General features: G+C 36.0%; 1 protein-coding gene across 10 annotated transcripts in view; it reads right to left on the reverse strand.

Annotated features, from left to right (window-relative positions):
• RNF145 (ring finger protein 145) overlaps positions 1-20592 on the reverse strand; it is a 62925-nt gene that overhangs the window by 3157 nt on the left and 39176 nt on the right. For all 10 annotated transcript variants that reach the window (XM_086412688.1, XM_086412682.1, XM_086412685.1 and 7 more), the window contains 6 exons: positions 20009-20244; positions 17154-17329; positions 11999-12139; positions 9173-9355; positions 2266-2413; positions 1014-1370 (listed from right to left, as the gene is read on the reverse strand). In XM_086412688.1, coding sequence (XP_086268814.1) covers positions 1014-1370; positions 2266-2413; positions 9173-9355; positions 11999-12139; positions 17154-17329; positions 20009-20244 — 1241 coding nt within the window. The remainder of the gene's footprint in view (positions 1-1013; positions 1371-2265; positions 2414-9172; positions 9356-11998; positions 12140-17153; positions 17330-20008; positions 20245-20592) is intronic.

Raw genomic sequence — 20592 nt, forward strand, 5'->3', positions numbered from 1 at the left:
CCGACTCTTTGTGACCCCATTTACTGTAGCCCAGCAGGCTCCTCTGTCCATGGGATTCTCCAGGCAAGAATACTAGAGTGGGTTGCCATTCCCTTCTCCAGGGGATCTTCCTAACCTAGGGATCGAGCCAGGTCCCTTGCGTTGCAGGTGGATTATTTACCATCTGAGCCATGAGGGAAGCCCCTGATACTATCTATAGTTTTCTTCCGTCAGCCTACACTCTTTTTTAAGAGTGACTGTACAGGAACAGCTTGTGTTGTCACCCAGGATTTCTGCCCGTATTTCCTACAGTACGGTTTAACTTGAGAAGCTGCTGTCACCCTCCTGCACAGGTGACTGCTGACTCAAGTCCAGGGCTGTTGTATGTTATTGCTCTATCTCCAAGCTGATTTAAATACTATCTTTCAATTCCTGATAGAAGGCAGTCATCCTCTACGGAGGGCTCTTGTACCAAAGACGTCACGGAGGCCACCTGTAATGTACACCGACTGGCTGCCTCTACTGTATCTCCTGCCCCCACTTCCACACAGAGCCTGCACTCACCTCAGACACCCCTCAACTATAGAGAAGCACTACTCTCTCCACCTACACTAACTGTATCAATGAACATTTATTCCCCACCCTGGAAATACCAGAAGGGAAAGAGTCAGAATCTTGGCACACCACTTTTCAGAAGTTGCTGACTCCTGATTGTTAGTCTATATTTGATAGTACATACATATGTGTGAGTGTGTATATACTATATATATTTACATATATTCAGGAGTAAATATAAAATACACCTGACCTGTTTTTCCTTTATTTATGGGTGAGCAATGTTGAAAATAACAGTAAATTAGAACTTCAGGGACTAAATTTAAAACTTACTTTTGAAATAAACTGGAAATATTTTATCAGGTTTTTAATAATTTCTGAGGCCCACTATTTTTCACCCAGGAAATTTAACTTGAATTTGGATAATGTGGTTAAAGTCCCGCAGGCCCACCCAAATGGCTTCTTACTGCAAGAGTTACCTGATAACAGATGGCACAAATATCGTTGTGCTTCTCCAGCTGCTCCTTCGTAGCAATGGGTAATGATTTAATCTTATTCACAGCGTCCCTGCGGAGCAGGAAGCTCTTCCACCCCAGCTGGGCCCGAAGCCACACATTATAGTAGGAATGGATGAAGATGATCATTGAGCCCATCACTGTCCATTCTCCAAAGATGGTCTCTGAGACGCCATAGGCCACCACGCACAGGGCCACGAGAAACTCCAGCAGGCGGTAAGTGCCATTCACATAGTAGATGACATCATCCATGTTTTCTACTGGCTCCTTTCTGAATTCCTCGACCATAAATAAGACATAAATAAAAAGTGTTCCGAGAACCTGGGGAGAAAAAAAAAAAAAAGGTATGCATATAATCACTACAAAAAGTTTTTCACAGACTTAAAAAAATAACATATTACTAATACCTCTAGGATGCTAGATTTAATGTGCAGAGGGGACAGTGATGTAATTAAAATGTGGGTGATCTCAGTAATGCAGATCTTTGATACTGAAAAGGACCCTGAGTTAACTTTCCTAATGATGATTCTGATTAGTAATCAGTCTTCTCTGACTTATCCTTTCCCCTGCTCTCCAAGCCCTCAAAATTCTACCTGAATTTTCCTAATTCTGTTATTCACGCCTGTTCCTCAACTTTCGAAGAACCTTTACTTCTACAAGGAACAATGAATAAATCTGTATCACCAGTGCCGCATTCTTATTTGTTACTGATTAGGCAACCAAGCTCCACCTGCAAGTTACAATAAGCTTATCCATTCCATGGTAATAGTTTGAGTGTATATGTGTGTGTAAAGTACATGTCTATGTATCATGTCTGTGTACATCATATCTCTGTAATACATACACAGATATCATACATTTATATACATTATGAAATTATGGATATTTTCAAATAGACATTTACTTAAAAATGTGTTCCAAACAAGCACTAAAATCTTAATATTTTATAGTTACTTATCTATTTAAGGTTTTCATGACAGTTCTATGCCATACCATTTTGAAAAAGAGATATTGCAAAGTTTAATAATCTTGATTAAAAAAATGCAGTGACTTAGATTGGCCTAGTACTTCAATAACCTCTAGTAAAGAGCATGGGAAGGAATCACCTAAAAAGTCCACTTCTAATTGTTAATTTTTAAAAAGTTTGTAATTCCTTTTCTGAAAGGAAAAATAAGAAAGTTATTTATTATACAAAGTTCATTAATCCTGGACTTACCTGAAGAGAGGTGAGAATGCTGCTAGAAATAATAATAAGAAGCCAAAAATCCATGTGGAAAAACTGGCAAATCATGTAAGCCATATAAGCAGGGAATACCAGTAAAAATAAACAAAGGCTCACAGCACGGAAGTGTTTCCATAAACTCCTGAAGAAAGAAAAGTATTCTTTTAATGTGTCTGTCACCCAGCAGGATAACCCACAGGTCTTATGCCATGCTTCAATTTCACAACATTTTACCACACACCCTTCTCCAAGTCACAGGGCTAGATTTCAGGGCAAGTCATGTCCAAGGCATCGTACTTCCAAGAACATGACTGATTTCTTTTCCCTTAACCTGGGGCACTCAGTCAGTTGCCAAGTACTACCAATTCTTTTTTTTTTTTCCTCAATAGTTTGCTTTCAGTCTCATTCCCACTCCTAGCAATTTCAAAGCAATTTCAGGCTTTCACAGCATTAAACCTTAACAGGTTTGACAGTAATTTGCTTTCTTAAGTCATGACATCCTCTCCTCACCCGCAACACCCTTGATGAAAATCTCTCCGGCCATCTGTGTGGCCATTAAGTGCAGTGTTACTGAAAGGAATGGCCCTCGATGAACAGGCATATTACCCCTCACGTGTGCTGAGGATGAGGAAAAACTAGGAACCATGGAAATCTAAGACCTATTAGCTGATTGTCCTCCCTTCTTGCCCCTATTCCTGAATAGATTAATCATCCTAAAGCTCAACTAGCATAATACTGTCAATACCTTCTCTAAACTTCCTAGCCTCGCATCTGAGGGCCTCCACTCCCAATTTTTTGGCTCAAACTCATCAACATCTGATGGCTAATTGTCTTCCCAGAAAAACACAAACAGTCTTAAACATCCCACCAGAAATGTCTCCATCCCATCTTGTTTTCTAAACTCTTTCAATCAGTTCAAGCTAAACAAATGTATTTATACAGGTAATGTAATTTTTTCCCCAGGAATTACCTACCCTCTAAGAATTCTTAACACCTGTACCAATCATACAATGAACTGAAGCACTGTTTCTTTCAATATATATGTATATATAATATGTATTTTATATATCATATACATCTAAATACCTTTATTTATATTTTTACTTTATATTATTTAATTAAACATATTTTTATATATGTACGAACATTAACAAAAAAAAGTCCTACTGTCCAAATTTAAACTGCTTGAAAAATATGATAACTCCAGCTCCTGAGCACAAAGTCATGTTTGAAGTAAGTGCCAAATAAAACCTGAAAATTATTTCTGCTTGAAATTTTTCAAACTACTTTCCATCTATGACTACCTTTTCTTACCTACCCATCTATCCACTCAACTGCAAAGCCCTATGATGTAAGCAGGACAAAAGCTTACCATAATTATTACACACAAGAATAGTTACACATATAATGTTATGCTTTTAACACACACAACATATCAAGAGATTCCTTAGATTTCAGCTTTTGGTTCCATTTGAACCCTCCTTACTATCAATAGTGGAATAGACAGCAGGAGCTCCCTGGTTACCACCAAAAAAGGAACATAATCTTTTCTTTTGTTTACATCTTCATACACTGTAATATTCTAATAGATAATTCCTTAAATATATTCCAAATTTAATACAGACTGTATATCGATTTCTAAAAGAAAAATGACACAACCCTCCAACAGCAACTTCCTTAAGCAGAACTTTGAAAAACTCTATGCAAAAAAAAAAAAAAAAAAAAGGTAGGTATGATTTTCACCTCTTACAAATTTATTGCTTACTTTATATTGGGTTGGCCAAAAAGTTCAGCCCAGTTTTTCCATGCCATTAGGGAAAAATCTGAACACAAACTTTCTGGCCAACCCAATATATTCAATTTATTAAGCCATTTGATGATGGAATGACTTATTACTCCAACAAGGGATTTAAAAAGATTCTGGGTAATTCCACTTACTGGGACAAATAAAAGCCAAAGCTGGAGTAATTTTGTAACATAAGGACCACAAATCTAGAAATCAGCGTGAGCCCCAAACAGCTGTCCCCTCTCTTAAAAACAAAACACAATTATAATCTATGTAAACTGAACACTGAGACTTAAATCATTTAATGATTTCCTATAAAACAAACCCAGATTATTTAAAAACATTATAAGAAAACATGAATTTCAACCAAAATAATTTAAAGTTCATGGCTACAACAAAATTATGCTGCTTTAATTAAATATCAGCATCTATGATATGTTCTCAGATCCATTCAAAGTATTGCAAGGGAGACAGAGTAGTAGCATAAATCATCCTCCCTACCTTTATTATAACACAGGGCGGGGGAGGAAAAGAAAGCACACAAGTACTGTAGTGTGTAGGACTGTCCACATCAGCAATTCTAATTAGAAGAACATCAATTATCATTGTGGTTAAAGTTAAAGCGAGGTACTTTGGAAAGTGTTTTACAACTTTTCCTGTCAAACTTGTTTCTTATGAGATGTTAAGGGACAAACAAACTGCCACTGTAGCTCTGCTTTGAGATTCCAAACTTTTATTTAAAAAAAAAAAAGCAGCCAGAAAGGAATTATTGTAACAACAGCTATAATAGGGCAATTTGCCTGAAAACTTTAAGCGTATTTTTCAAAATCAAGCGAGCTATGATCCACTTACATAATGTAGGTATATATTTACATATTATACATGTACATAGAAAAATAAATACAAAACTATGCTAACAGTTTTAACCTATGTCTAATTTCTGTTTTATACACACACAAACATTATATACATATATATCCTTATTTCAGTTAAAATTAAACAAAAATCTAATTTAAAATTAAAAGTAAAAAGTACAGCATAAAGTGACACTGGAAATTCGTTCCATTAACAGGTTAAGTACTACACAGTGAAAAATAGTTTTTTTAATTCACCTCAGTCCATTTCATTTAAATGTTGATCATTTAAAAATCTGCTATATAATTTGAATAAATAAACTATAGTTGTAAAATTCCATGCTAACAACCATAATCAAATTTACAGATAAAAGTAGCAATTATATCTATAGCTAAAACTATCTGAGGCACCTTTTTAAGTTAAACACTGGAAATTACCTCTAGTCCAACCAATGCCAAAGACACGTGAGGATGTCCCCCTAATAATTACCTCCTTTGTAACAGAGACAAGTAGTGTTTCGGTATCATCTTTTAATAGTTCTTCTAACTTGGAGACTTAGGACATTCTTCATTTCCCTTTTTCAATCCCCAGTGCAGTTAACTGAATTAATCATAATCTTTGATTCAGAATACACTATCTTTATTGGTCTGTGCAAGTCCCTCTTTTTATTAGTTATTAATAATAATCCAATCAGCAATTTTAAATACCTAAACTTTAAAAGGCATTTACACCCTAAGTATTTACACCTGAAGGATTTACACCTGAAGTATTTACACCTGAAGGACTGATGCTGAAGCTGAAACTCCAATACTTTGGCCACCTGATGTGAAGAACTGACTCACTGGAAAAGACCCTGATGCTGGGAAAGATTGAAGGTGGAAGGAGAAGGGGACAACAGAGGACGAGATGGTTAGATGGCATTACCGACTCAATGGACATGAGTTTTAGCAAGCTCTGGGAGTTGGTGATGGACAGGGAAGCCTGGCATGCTGCAGTCCATGGGGTCGCAAAAAGTCGGACACAACTGAACGACTGAACTGAACTGAAACTGTAACAAGCACTCCTGAACCCATCTCTCCGTAAAAAAGAGAGGGCCTGGACCATAATCTACTCTAAGCATGAGGCAGCTGGCCTATTCCAGGACCTGCCTCCCTTCACCCAATGAAACCATTTCATGAATCCTGTGCTCTTCACTCACTTGATTACTTCCTTTTCTATAGTGCTGTTTCATCCACATGTATTCCTAAAGAGTGTATTTTAAAATTCTAACATAAAAATGACATTCTATATTGTCATCTTTCTTGATATACTTACATACTGCTATGAACCATTCATAATGCTTAATGTGTCACTAATGCTTTTAACATCCCACTGTGTCTATTATCACACTGATTCACCCCCTTTCCTGTCTGATTAGTGTATGATTTGCTCCCAGGTTTTTGGTATTGTGAAATTGTGCTATGAACATTCTTCTACATGTCCCTCCTGAACATGTGCAAAATGTCTTGAGTATGTACATAGGAGAAAATGCTAGTTTTCCAAAGTGATTACACTAATTTACATTCCCACCAGAAACCTAACATCCTAGGACCTATGTTTCCTTCTACCTTAGATATCAGCTGACATTCTTCTCTCTCTCTTCTTTTTAATTTTTTAACAAAGTTTATCTATTTGGCTGTTCTGTGTCTTAGTTGCAGCATATGGGATCTAGTTCCCTGACCAGGGACTGAACCCAGGCTTCACGCTTTGGTAGCGCACGGTCTTAAACACTGGACTACCGCCAAGTCCCTCCCCCTTTCTTGTTTCCTTTCTATTATTTATTCATTGACACTTCCATGGATTCAAAACAGTAACTCAGAGAGGTCTTGATTCACATTTCTTTGACCACTAAAAACAGTGAACCTCTCTTCATAGTCATTGTTTGCTCTTTCACTAAAAGCCTGATTTTAGCCACTTCACTCAATGATCTGAGTTGTTTATATATTCTAGATACTAATTCTTGGGCAAGTGTGAATACTATAAATATCTTCTCCCAGTTTGTAACCATCATGTCTAATTTAAGTTACCTTTAGGTTTAGAAAATGTTATTAATTTTAATAATTAGATTTATCACTTCTTTCATAATCATCGTCATTCTTAGTCTTTTCACAACCAGCTCCATCAGTTTAACAAATTTTTTTCCTCCTTGAAGGTCTAAAATATACTACTCTATGCAGATTTAATTTTTTATTTCGACATTTAAGTCTCTACAATTTTGGAGCTAATTCTTTTGTTTACGGCTATGAGACAGGAATCCAATTCCATCCTTTTCCAAATAGAAATCATTTTTTTTCCAGCTACATTACATGACCACCTGCCCCCATCACCTGACATGCCCCTTCTGTCATGCACCAAAGGTCCATATACATATGGACTTGCTTGGGGGCTCCATTCCATTGGTCAAGTTGTCTGTACCTGAGTCAATTATTATAAAAACGTCATAGTATCTCCTGTTGTGAGTGAAATAAACTTTATCTTTCTCAAGTTGTCTGTTTTGATTTCAATATGGATTTATACTGGCTTCAAAGAAGGGGAAGGGCTGGGAGGAAGGTTCTTTCTATGATTTGGAAGTCTGTTTAAAGCATGGATATCTGCTCCTTGGATGTCTGGCAGCACTTGCCTCGCCTGTAAAGCCACCTGGGTCAGGATGTTTACCTTTTGTTTCCATTTCTGTAACAGTTACAGAACTAGCCAAGCTTTTCAATTCTTGAGTCAGGTCTGGTACGTTATATTTTTCTCACAACTTTTCCATTTCATTAAAAAACAACAACAACAACAACAAAAACGTACTGCCATTTAATTCATGGGAAAGAACAGAACCGAATTGTTCATTCCCATCTCATCCTCACACAGCCAGGAGCTTCACTTGCCTCAGGCTAATAATGCTGCTATATACAAACAAGAGTAACAGTGACACCCATCCAAAATTGCCACTCCACACCCACACACAGGGCTTCTCAGTCCTGCTCCTTTCCCTCTAAACTTCCTCTGCACTTGATCTCAGAGGGAAGAAGTCAGTAACGACGCTAGTTCAGCACCCTGGAAAGACCCAGAACTGGATTTACTGATCCTTATGGCACTGAAATTATGATCTGTTTTCCTCTTTCCCAAACTTTCTATAGTATTGTATTAGTCTTCTAACTAGTATAGTTAATAATACTAAAGGATACTGCCAGAGATGACAGAAGAGTAATTGAACTTTGGTCAAAACAATTTAAATGACTATTTAACTGAGTTCACCATTGAATTCAACATCTTAAAAGCTTCTATTGAGAAATTCTAAACCTCAAAACCAAATCTCAAATAACTATAATGATTTAAATTATCTGAAACATATCCAAGAGTTTATTTAAATTGACTCTTTCAGCCATTTTACCACTTGAGAAAGTTTTCAGAATGTTTGACAATCTGGGATACAGGGATAGAAAGGTAAACCTAATTTGGAGTGTTTTAAACTCTTCTGTCAAAATTCTATCTCCACCAAGGCTGCCTGCTCCCTTACTCATAATGTACCACCAAAGAAGCAATTAAATCAGGTTATTTCAATAATCAGAATGTACAGAAGGATGCTGGAAAAAAATAGTGGCACTGAATTTAAGCAATTCTTTAGAGCATGTCCTTATATAAATTACCATAAGCCAAAATGGTATCTTAAAGAGCTAAATCATAATTGGCTTTTATTCATTCAGAAAATTTTTGTAATATGAGATGAATGAATTTGAATCCAGTTGGTCCCATAAGGTGTCAAGAATCCCCATTATAACCTCAGTTAGTTGCAAACAAGCCATCAGATAAGACTGTAAAAATTTCATTAATGCTTGACAACCTTTATTTTTCTCTTCTTTGTTTGTAGTTCCTCAATGTTTCTTCTCCTTAGTACTTTAGTACACAGAATAAAACTGTATATTATTTGTTACATTTACTGGACTAAATTTTATGCTTTATATTATTTCAAAACTGGATAAATATAAAAAAGTGTTACATTTCTCCGAAGAAGAAAAGCTGATGTGTAAATTACTTAGCCTTTAATGCGACTTTTAACTATACAAATGTTGAAGGAAAAACAACAGAAAAGTCAAACACATATAAAAAAAAATAAATTTGTTAATAAGCTAATACCAATTATTCATATTATCTTCTGTATCTAAACAATATCTAAATCTTCAGGCAATGAACTCATGTAAAGAATACAACAAAAATGTCTTTTAGGAAGTTTCTTACTTGTCTCTAGATGCTCCCAGCGCCAAAACAATAGGATCTGCAATCTCTAACATAGACTGAAGAATAGAAGCTACAACAATGAAAAGGATAATACTGAGCAGGAATGCCCGGTGAACAACCTGCAGTTCTATCAGACCAGTCTGCACCGCCAGGATTAACAGCGTAACTCCTTCTGTCATGCCCCTGGAAAAGCGTACATTTTCGGGAAAAAAAAACAGTAATCAGAATCACATTTAATTTTGAGAGAAAATAATCCAGAGGCTTAGACTATTGTTACATATTTCTGTTCTATTCTTAGACAAAACACCTGATCAGAATATTAATGTCAATGTAGTAATATATAATCATAATGTATCACTACATGTGCAAAACATAATAGCTATAATTTCAGCATATAGTGAGGAGAACTAAAGCAATGTCTAAGATAAGTAAAAGTGCTCTAACCAGGCTTTGCTAATGAGCCAGATACCCCTAGCATTCCTAGCTAGCCACTGAATTATATACACTCATATTATGAACTGGGGTTCTCAGGTGGTGCTAATGCTGCCTGCCAATGCAGAAGACGCAGGAGACACAGGTTCCATCCCTGAGTCAGGAAGACTGCCTGGAGGAGGAAGTGACAACCCACTCCAGAGACCCTGGCCAGCTACAGTCTACAGGATCTCAAACAGTCGCACACGACTGAAGTGACTTAGCACGTGTGTTATGAACTGTCTCCTGATTATAAAATACAGAACCATTAGGTGAATGTCTGTATAATCTTTGGGTAGCAAATGTCTCTTTAAGAAGTCCATAAGAACCAGAGACAAATACAAATACTTTTTTTGAAATTCAATTTCTTTATGGAATATATATACAAAGTCCTAAGACCTTTTTATCCCAATGACTTGAATTCTGAAGGATCTGGCAAATAAATGAGAAATGAGCAAAGGACAGGTACAGTTTTCAAATCCACAAATCAGCAAATATTTCAAAGTTTGATGATCAAAGTACTGACAAGGAATGTAAAAAAATATGAGCCAACTAATGTTGAGATATAAATAGGTAAAATATTTCTGGAGAAGAATTTGCTAATAAATTTAAAATTACATACCCTTCAATTCAATAATCTTACTGGTAATTTACCCTATGGATGTAGTACAAAAAGATTTTTAGGATATACAGATACGAAAAAGTGAATAATGGAACACGTCATGTGTTATGGGGATATAATCAGTAAAATCCATGAAAAATTAAGTAGGACAAACAATCTGATGTCTTCAACAAATAAAATTAAAGGGAAAAAATATAGAGATAACAGGGACCTAAATATTGAAAGAAACTTGACAGGCATACCCAACCTCTGAAATATGGGCCTTATTTGGATCCTGAATTGAGCAAACAAAATGTTTTTTACAATTCAGGCAGATAATTAAGGAACTACAAACACCAACTGGGTTATCTGATGTCAAGGAATTCTTCTATTAGAAATGAATGCTCTATTGTAGTTACGTTTTTTTCCTAAAAGATTCAGAGGTAAAATAATACTGTATCTGGAATTTGCTTCAAACAAATGCAGCCAGGTTATGGGACAAAACAAGTGGAATGGATGGGATACACAGCACATGACCCTGGCCACATCACTGGAGATGGGTGCTGGGTACATACATGGGGGTTCACTTTACTATTTTCTCAACTTTTTTGGTTTAAAATTTTCCTATGTAAGGGTTTTAAAAAAGAGATGTGAACAAAGATACTGATAGTACCATTATTTAAATAGCAAAAAAAAAAAAAGAGACACATTATTTTTGTAATAATATGCATTCATCAAAAAGAATGAGATGTATCTGATGTGTTGACATAAAAACAAAATATAAGAAATCTATCTAACCCATGACAAACTAAGGTACAGAACAATGTGTATAGTATGTGGAAAAGAATATATATATATATATATATATATATATACTTTTCCCTATAAGAAATTTTTAAAATCACCACCTGTAGCTGTTATCTTTGTGCAGGGGAAATGGGAAGTAGGAGGAGAAAGTTGTCATTTTCCCTTTAGTGCTCTTTGAATGGTATGAATTTTGTGAACTTAAACAAGAATTATTTTTCTTTCTTGCTCCCACCCACTCTTTTCATTATAAAGGTGTTAGCTGGGACTGGCAGGAAAATTATGGAGCATATGTTTTTTTCTTTTCTGTCTTCAAAAAACTAATATACAACAAAATAAAAATTTCCTCTCAATTTACAAGGTACTCGGCATCTACTACTTCTGAAATATCCCATAAAGATTTAAATACTTCAAGAGGTTATGTAAACTTAAATAAAATCAGTAAACCTCTATATTAATTAAGGTAACAGGAATCATGACAAGTTCTAGAGATAGCTTCCTAATACCAGATCTCAGTGATTTAGTAACAATTGGAATAACTATTCTGCATCCTCATTAATGTGTCTTTTGAAACTTCAATTGGTATAAAAATTATGTTCAAATATAAAAAATACAAATCTTTAAGGGAGTACCCAATATAGAAATCTGATTTTAGCAGAGTGACACAAATTCAAAATGGGAAAAAGCTATCAAAAATCTCTTAAATAAATCTAAGAAAGGAAAAGTATCTAATATACATGTTATGTACATACAATAAAAATACAATCTTTTATACATAGAAATTTAGGGTTTTTTTAATAGCATGTTAACCCAAATATAGCAACCATTTCCCCAGAAAAAGTCCTCAAAATTCCATTTCCTCTAAAATTCATCAACAAAGAAATTCATCATTATTTCTTTAAGTTAGATAAAATTTAAATTTTTAGAACTGTTCGGAGCAAAGAACTTACCGATTCATGGCAGGATCATTCATGAAAGCTCGGTAACCTTGCAAGTAAAACTTGCAAAGTGTCAGAACACCCAAGGCAACAAAAGAAACCGTGAAGACCAAACCCAAAAGTGAGTAAGGAGTGCTGCAGCATTCAGCAATACTAGAAAAAAAAAGAAGGGGGGGATATTGACAGATAAAAATTGTTAACCTAAAGTTAAAACATCTTAGGCCTTTAAATAACCACGAAGTTTGATCTTACCCTCAATGAAAACACCCAAAATCTGAGATGAGATCACCTAACCACTCTGTTACACTAATTTAAATCCACTCTCATTATTATCCTAACCTCATTTTCTCTTTGGCAAATATTTAGTATATAGCACCAAATCCGAAATAGTCTTTTATTTTTATTTATCTATCATCTCCTTCAAAGGTAGTAAAACTTGAAGGGCCTAAACCTTGTTCAAAGCTTAAGAAATATTTAATTAACATACTGATAATATTCAAAGGAAACTCATATGGTTGCCCATTTTTCCTTCTGAAAAGTTCTGGCTGTTCAAATTGATCAGGCTGTACTGCTAATGTGGTTACTCATCAAAATGCCTTCTTTGATCACACTGTTACAGGGCCTATGTTGACACTGCAGCTCCCAACATCTCTCACTCCAACAGTGGCTTTAAGTGCTTTATACTTGAACTTATGTTTAGGTAAATGCATTCTTTTTCTGGGTTATTTCAAAAGTTAAGTCCAAGAAGAGGCCCAAGACCATTTAAAAATAATTTTAATACCAATTTTTAATAAGGAGAACTGGACTTACACTAAATCTTGAAAATACTTTCATGTTTTATAGAAATACAGTCAATACTTTCATTGAACACATTAGAAAATAATTTAACAAGTATTTTGCAAATATATGTAACATTATATACCATTAATTTGGATTTATATTTACAAAGCAACTAATAAAAAAGGTTCAAAGCATAGTATCTCAAGTTTTAAAATTTCAATGAAGAATTTCATTTGCACTGATGACGAATTCATTCAGGCAAATCATTATCTGCCCTTCACTCTGTAGCTCCTTGCCTCTGCTACTTTTGCATTTTACCATTATTTTACCTCTGCTACTTTAAACTGCTTTTAAAGTTACTTTTTATGTGAAAACATCTAATTTCATGTAGACCAGTGTGCATTATGATGTGGAAAAAAAAAGTTTGGTTTTTAGGAGCTGATCATGATAGTTCACAGCTAAAGAATAAAAAATTTTATGGCATTCTTATACACCTAATTTCTGCAATGTTTGACATTTTTCTCAGAAAAATCATTATATAACATGTTTCAACAAATTGCCCAGTAATTTAAAAATATGAGGATCATGGCTATAAATAACACTAAAAATTTTACTTCATTCCCATTGGAAAAGTCTGAAAGTTTTACTGTATGGTCATACAGTTTCTCTTTTCTTGTGTCCATCTATATTTAAAGAAATCTTTTACACCCAAACAGTACGATTTAATTATGTTTTCAAGAGGAGCACATTCTTTCAGTCTTACTTTAAAAGAGTGTGGTGCCATTTTTCAAAAGAGTATAATAAAGAACACAAAAGGTTTCAACCTAGCTTTGGGGAAGTGAAAGAGGTCGGGAAATTTATAAAATTTTTCTTCCCTTCTCTTGTCAATGAGACATTTTATTGATTTTAGTTTCTATTTCCTGACTGCAAAAAATCCCTTCTTTTTGCTTTTCAGCTTGTTTGCTGTGTTTTGTTGGTTTGTTTTAGTCAGGGTATTGTGGTAAACTTGAGATCCTTTTTGTTAGTTAACTTGTTCTTTGGCAAGGCAACACATACACACATACACAAACTGTCACACAAGACCATCGAGAAGGACAAAGAGCAATGCTTAGAGATGCATGCGAAAGAACCACACAGGAACTTCTCCAGTACAAATTAAAACCTTCTTATACTGAGAAGCAGCAATCTATCCCATGTATGGAAAAGGAATAGACAAGAAAATTATTTGGCAAGATGTCTAAGCCTCACCTAAAATCTCAGCATTATTTTCTTACTCCATGAGCCCAAAAGCATTCACAGCTTTTTGATTTGTTAAGCCTCTTACACTATATTATGCTTCATTTGATCATGCTTCACAATGGATAATCAGTTCAGTTCAGTTCAGTCGCTCAGTCGTGTCTGACTCTTTGGGACCCCATGAATCGCAGCACACCAGGTCTCCCTGTCCATCACCAACTCCTGAAGTTTACCCAAACTCATGTCCATTAAGTCAGTGATGCCATCCAGCCATCTCATCCTCTGTCATCCCCTTCTTCTCCTGCCCCCAATCCCTCCCAGCATCAGGGTCTTTTACGATGAGTCAACTCTTCATATCAGGTGGCCAAAGTACTGGAGTTTCAGCTTCAGCATCAGTCCTTCCAATGAACACCCAGGACTGATCTCCTTTAGGATGGACTGGTTGGATCTCCTTGCTGTCCAAGGGACTCTCAAGAGTCTTCTCCAACACCACAGTTCAAAAGCATCAATTCTTCTGCACTCAGCTTTCTTCACAGTCCAACTCTCACATCCACACATGACCACTGGAAAAACCATACCCTTGACTAGACGGACCTTTGTTGGCAAAGTAATATCTCTGCTTTTTAATATGCTATCTAGGTTGCAATGGATAATAATCTGGTTTAAAACAAGACCAATCCCAGCCCACATTTAGGTTATCCTAACCACAGAACTGTGTATCTCTCTTTCCCTTTAAATTCAGTTACTTTTTGGATCATTTAAAAACTCTGAATAAAATTTCCGTAATACTTAAAAACAAGTAACAGTGCAACTTAATAACATGCTGGCCATTAAAACATATTTGATATCAATTTATTCCATGTTTATAGAAGCTACTTTCTAATGAAAAGTCTCAGCACAAAATATGACTCAGTACCAGTAAGTTATTTTATTTGTCAAAATAGGTATCACCCCATGTCATCGATATTGTCATTTAACTTCCTAATGTTTTCAATCTTAATAAGTAACATGCTCCTTAAAGAGAATAAATCTGTCTTAAGCTTCTCCTCCCCTATACCACTTAGTGCATAGTATGCATCATTTTGGATGGCTGGGAACAATGGCTCTATTAACTTAAATTCAAAACTTGTATTCACCTATATTTACTTCCCAGGAGGAGTTTCTTTCTTGCCTTTTAAAGTGTTTCCTTTTAAAGAGTCACAGAACGAAGATGTAGACCCATCTGCCAGATTCTGAGGGCTTGAGATGGAAAATTCAGAAATGTCTAAATGTCTAGATAAGCTCACAAAGACAGGTGGAAAATGGATTCTAAAGACTTAAGATTTAAAAAAATAATAATTTACCTTAAAAACCAAATGTTAGAATTCCTTTCAATTAAACAGCAAAGTACTATGATATACTCATTTTATCATTATTTGAATCTATCTCAATAATGAAGGAAAACATCAAAAATAACAGGGCAGGGAATTCCTTGGCGGTCCAGTAGTTAGGATTTTGTGTTTCCACTGCCTAGGGTGCAGGTTCACTTCCTGGTTGGGGAACCAAGATCCCACAAGCTGAGCGGTGTGGCCAAAGAAAAAAAAGGGGGAGTATAGTGAAAGTGTATACACAGTCATAGGATTTGGACTCAGATGGGGTTTGAATGTCAAAACCCCTTCTTCTGGCACTGTCACCTGGGGCAAGTTATTCTTGGTACAGTTTCCTCAGCTCTAAAATGGTAATGAGAATAAAAGCACCTTTCTTGAAGGGTTGCTATAAAAGTCAGTATGAGTAACTGTTTAATAGTGTGGCTGGCACATACTGTTGTTGTTCAGTCGCTAAGTCATGTCTGATTCTTTGCGACCCCATGAATTGCAGCACACCTGGCTTCCCTGTCCATCACCAGCTCCCAGAGCTTACTCAAATTCATGTCCATCGAGTTGGGGATGCCATCCAACCATCTCATCCTCTGTTGTCCCCTTCTGCTCCTGCCTTCAATCTTTCTCAGCATCAGGGTCTTTTCCAGTGAGTCAGCTCTTTGCATCAGGTGGCCAAAGTATTGGGGTTTCAGGTTCAGCATCAGTCCTTCCAAAGAATATTCAGGATTGACTGGTTGGATCTCCTTGCTGTCCAAGGGACTCTCAAGAGTGTTTTCCAGCACCACAGTTCAAAAGCATCAATTCTTCGGTGCTCAGCCTTCTTTACGGTCCAACTCTCACATCCATACATGAACACTGGAAAAACCATAGCTTTGACCATATGGGCCTTTGTCAGCAAAGCGATGTTTCTGCTTTTTAAAACACTGTGTAGGTTTGTCATAGCTATTCTTCCAAGGAGCAAAGATCTTTTAATATCATGGATCTGCATTGATTCTGGAGCCCAAGAAAATGAAATCTGACACTGTTTCCACTTTTTCCCCATCCATTTGCAATGAAGTGACGGGACCCCAATGCCATAATCTTCGTTTTTTCAATGTTGAGTTCTAAGTCAGCTCTTTCACTCTCTTCTTTCACCTTCATGGAGAGGTTCTTTAGTTCCTCTTCACTTTCCACCATTAAAGTGGTATGATCTGCACATCTGAGGTTGTTGATATTCCTCCCAGCAATCTTGATTCCAGTCTTTGAGTTATCCAGCCCAGCATTTCATATGATGTACCCTGCATATAAGTTAAATAAGCAGGGTGACAATATACAGCCTTGACATACTCCTTTCCCAATTTGGAACCAGTCCGTTGTTCCATGTCCAGTTCTAACTGTTGCTTCTTGTCCTCCATACAGGTTTTTCAGGAGGCAGGTAATGTGGTCTGGTATTCCTTTGTCTATTTACATATTAAATACTCAATAAAAGTAATAGCTATTTTTAGAATGTATTTCTTTTCCAATAGTTTAACATGAAATCGAAAAAACATTTTTACAATTTGCAAAGTCCCTTTCCACAAATCATTTGCTGTACTATGGTCCACAGTGTGGCCAAATAAACCACCATTATTGTATTATTATCACTTCCTTGCACTGCGAGACCCAGGCATCTGCTGAGTGAAAATCCCATTTTAATTACACATGAAGCACTATAAAAAAGACTGACAAAAGTTAATTTGCAAAACTTACTATTCCTGGATCAAAGTTTTCTCTTTCTAAGGCTATATATAATATCATACACTCTAATTAATTACCTTGTCAGGAAAAGGAAAAGAAGCCTCTCTCGTGAGGCAGGCTGATCTCGAGTACTGAAGTAGGAGTAAATCTGAAGAGCAAATAAGACGAGCCAGAAAACCATGAACAATACAGGGACTACCAGCTGATTCCACAGGGACATTCCCAAGGCTAGAAGGCCATACACCTCCACTACCTGAGTACGAAAATAAGACAGGAAAACATCTGTTATCACTTCAATAAACACATTTAAACACAAAAGTGTTTAACCCGCAGTACTTAAAAACTTAATAGCTTTTCTTTTCTTGCATATTAAGCTAAATTCCTTCAAAGTTAGCTGTCCGCATACAATTAGAAAATAGCATGTCTTTTTTAATCTACTAATTTTACATTATTAGCAGTTGACACACACTCATCAAACAGCAACAGCAAACTGCCCTAACGGTTCAGGGATAATGTCAAAATAAAGTCATATTTGGAGGAAAACTACATCACAGGCAGTTTGAAGAGGTTTGGCAAACTTATGTCGAATTAAAATGATCAGAACTAGTGTGAACAATGGGCTTCCCAGGTGGCACAGTGCTAAAGAATCTGCCTGCCAATACAGGAGACAGCAGAGACTTGGGTTCCATCTGTGGGTTGGGGAGATCCCCTGGAATAGGAAACGGCAACCCAGTCCAGTATTCCTGCTTGGAAGATTCCATGAACAGAGGAGCCTGGCGGGCTACAGTTCATGGGGCGCAAAGAACTGGACACGATTGAGCGATGGAACACAGAAAACAGCACAGTGTGAACAACACAATACTGCTTGAGGGGCTAGGAGGAAGGGAAATACACAAGAATCTTCCAGAGTGTATTCAGGAATGTCATGGATGAGAAGTAGTTTGACAGAAGACAGACTAATCACTGGAGAAGTTTACTCTCTTTTGCAGCAGAGACAGTTTAGAAAGTCTTTTCCCCTAGACAAATTAATTCCCCTTCCTCGTACTGTGTATTTATCAAGCAACATTTCTCAAATGATCTGTTTTGCCAAGTGCATTAACACCAGGAAAAAAGGTATACCTAAAAAAAGTTTACTAAGTTACTATAAGTTAATAAATTAGTTGTCTAGTTTATAAAACAATCTCATATGAGATTAATTAGAAGGAATTCTCATAACCTGATTCAGCCTAAGAATACAGATGGTTACCAAGTATTTGGAGTTACCAAGACAGGGACCAGATCCTGGTAACACAACAGAGTTCTGCCAGGTAGATTACAAACTCTATCTAACCTAAGCGGCCAACAGTCTTGCTAGAAGGCTCAATGTGATTCCAGAATGTTTCAAATAACTATAAAGACCTTAAATGAAAATACACTGACTTGTAGATTATTCTAAATTTAAACTTTTCCATCTGTAAATCAAATGCTTTTTTCTAAAACTGAATCAAGAGTAACCCCTATTTTTCCTTAGTTGGAAGATACTGAAAGAAAACAAACTGTCTAGCTTGCTGCAAAATTATTTATTAGCAGCAAACTGATTACCGAGAGGCACAGAACTTTTTCTCCTTTCCATTCAAGGAAAAGACCACTAAAAATCTGACAGTTTCTATTTCTTGCCTATCCAATTCTTTCTAGGTCATGAATTTCATAACCTGTACTTTATTTCCAACTATGACGCTTAGTGATACATGAACCTTATGACAAACAAGAAGGTAAGCATGACACCGTAAAACGGAGGCTTTGTCCTTAGGGTGATTATAAACAGTGAGTCTCCAAGCAATAGTCACTGAATCTCCACTGCTCCTTAGCACCATAGGACTGAATTCAAATAAGAAATACGTAAATGTGTCATCTTCATTCTGAATACAACAAAACTTCGCCATGAAGAACCTCTTTAATGAGACCGTGAAAATGATTTTATCTTCTTTGGAAGATCTACTTTCAGGAAAAGTTGCTCAAGTTGATCATTATGGAAGATGAAGAAATCAGGAGAATCAGGCTAAGGTCAAGAGCTTACAGAATTTTTCTGGGAAATCTGCCTTTGGGGCCACAACAATAAGGAAAGGACTCACTTAGTAGTATCAGTATGGTCAGTCTGAAAGCTTCCTGTACCTTAAGGTCATGTACACAGTAAAGAGGCAGAAGAGAATACCCATTTTAATACTCTCTTCATACCAATGTCAATTTTAAGAGCTGTTCTATATACTGAAACTTATTGATTAAATCAAATAGAACTATTTCTTTCAGTTGGTATGAAACCAACTGATTGTGACTAGAAATAATCCGTTTGAGAACAAAGACTGAAAAAAGTAGGAAAGACAGAAGCACATTATGTTGGCAAAATCAGTCCAAGCACCACATCTAAATGAAATCTGTCATATCATGGCCCAGAACTACTTAATGTCTCGGTTTAAATAAATAAACGTAAGGAAAATACATTAGTCACAGTAGGACTATATTAGGAAAAAACCAGGAACTGACCTCTACATATTCAATTCTATATCACTCCTGTCTTTGTTATGGTAGTTACCACCAAACATCATCTGCCTGGTACTGAACTCATTCAAATCTAATGGCTACCCTACATGTTAGCTACAACAGTTATTATTAGTTCTATCTTTCAGATAAATGAACGTAAGTGACTAACCCTAGGTTACACAGCTAGTAAACAGCAGCATCAGAGTGAAAACTCAGACTGACTGCATACAGATGAACTTCACTTTACTGCTTCTCAACAGAACTTAAGGATCTCAGATGCTCGTAATTATGTTGAAAATAGTTACTATTTTCCAAATGTCAAACATAATGTTACCACAACCATGACTGTGAAATAAAAGTGAATTAAATCTTTAATATACTTAACATTTATGTAGAATTTTATCTACAGTCTTACCTGAACCAACTCCCTGTATGCAGATTTGGCAAGATTATAAGGTACTAGAAGGTTAGACCCAAGAAAATAGAGAACTTCCAAACCAGTAAAAATCATAGCAAATTTGTTGATGATAACAATTGTCTCCAGAGGAACAAGGCAGAGGCGTGCTAGCAGAGGAAGCATGTGAGCTGAGAAGAGCCAAATCTGCTTCGTTTTCATGACACAGGAGCATAACGTACACACCACCAGCTGACCTAAAATGAGAAGGGTAGAAGGCATTTGAGATTTGGTATCCACAAAATAAAAACACTGTTGATAAAGATGATGACACAGCTTTTGAAGAAGTCTAATTAGGATCTCTTAGATAATATTTTAAATCAGATTTTAACTTCATTTGACCATAATTAAATGTTTACATGTTCTGTGAATTTTGAGCACCAATTCCCTTGGACTGATCTGAGAAAAGCAGCACAAATATCCACTGGTCTTTATCACATTCCAGATGGCATATATAATATGGAAATTTTTTAGAATTTCTAATTCAATATTACAATAATTCAGTTACTACTAAACGTATTTAGCTTCTTTTACAAAGGCCCTCA

The sequence above is a fragment of the Bos grunniens genome, chromosome 7, assembly GCF_055505025.1.
Source record: "Bos grunniens cultivar Pamir isolate PY7600 chromosome 7, Bosgru_T2T1.0, whole genome shotgun sequence".
NCBI classification, from domain to species: domain Eukaryota; kingdom Metazoa; phylum Chordata; class Mammalia; order Artiodactyla; family Bovidae; genus Bos; species Bos grunniens.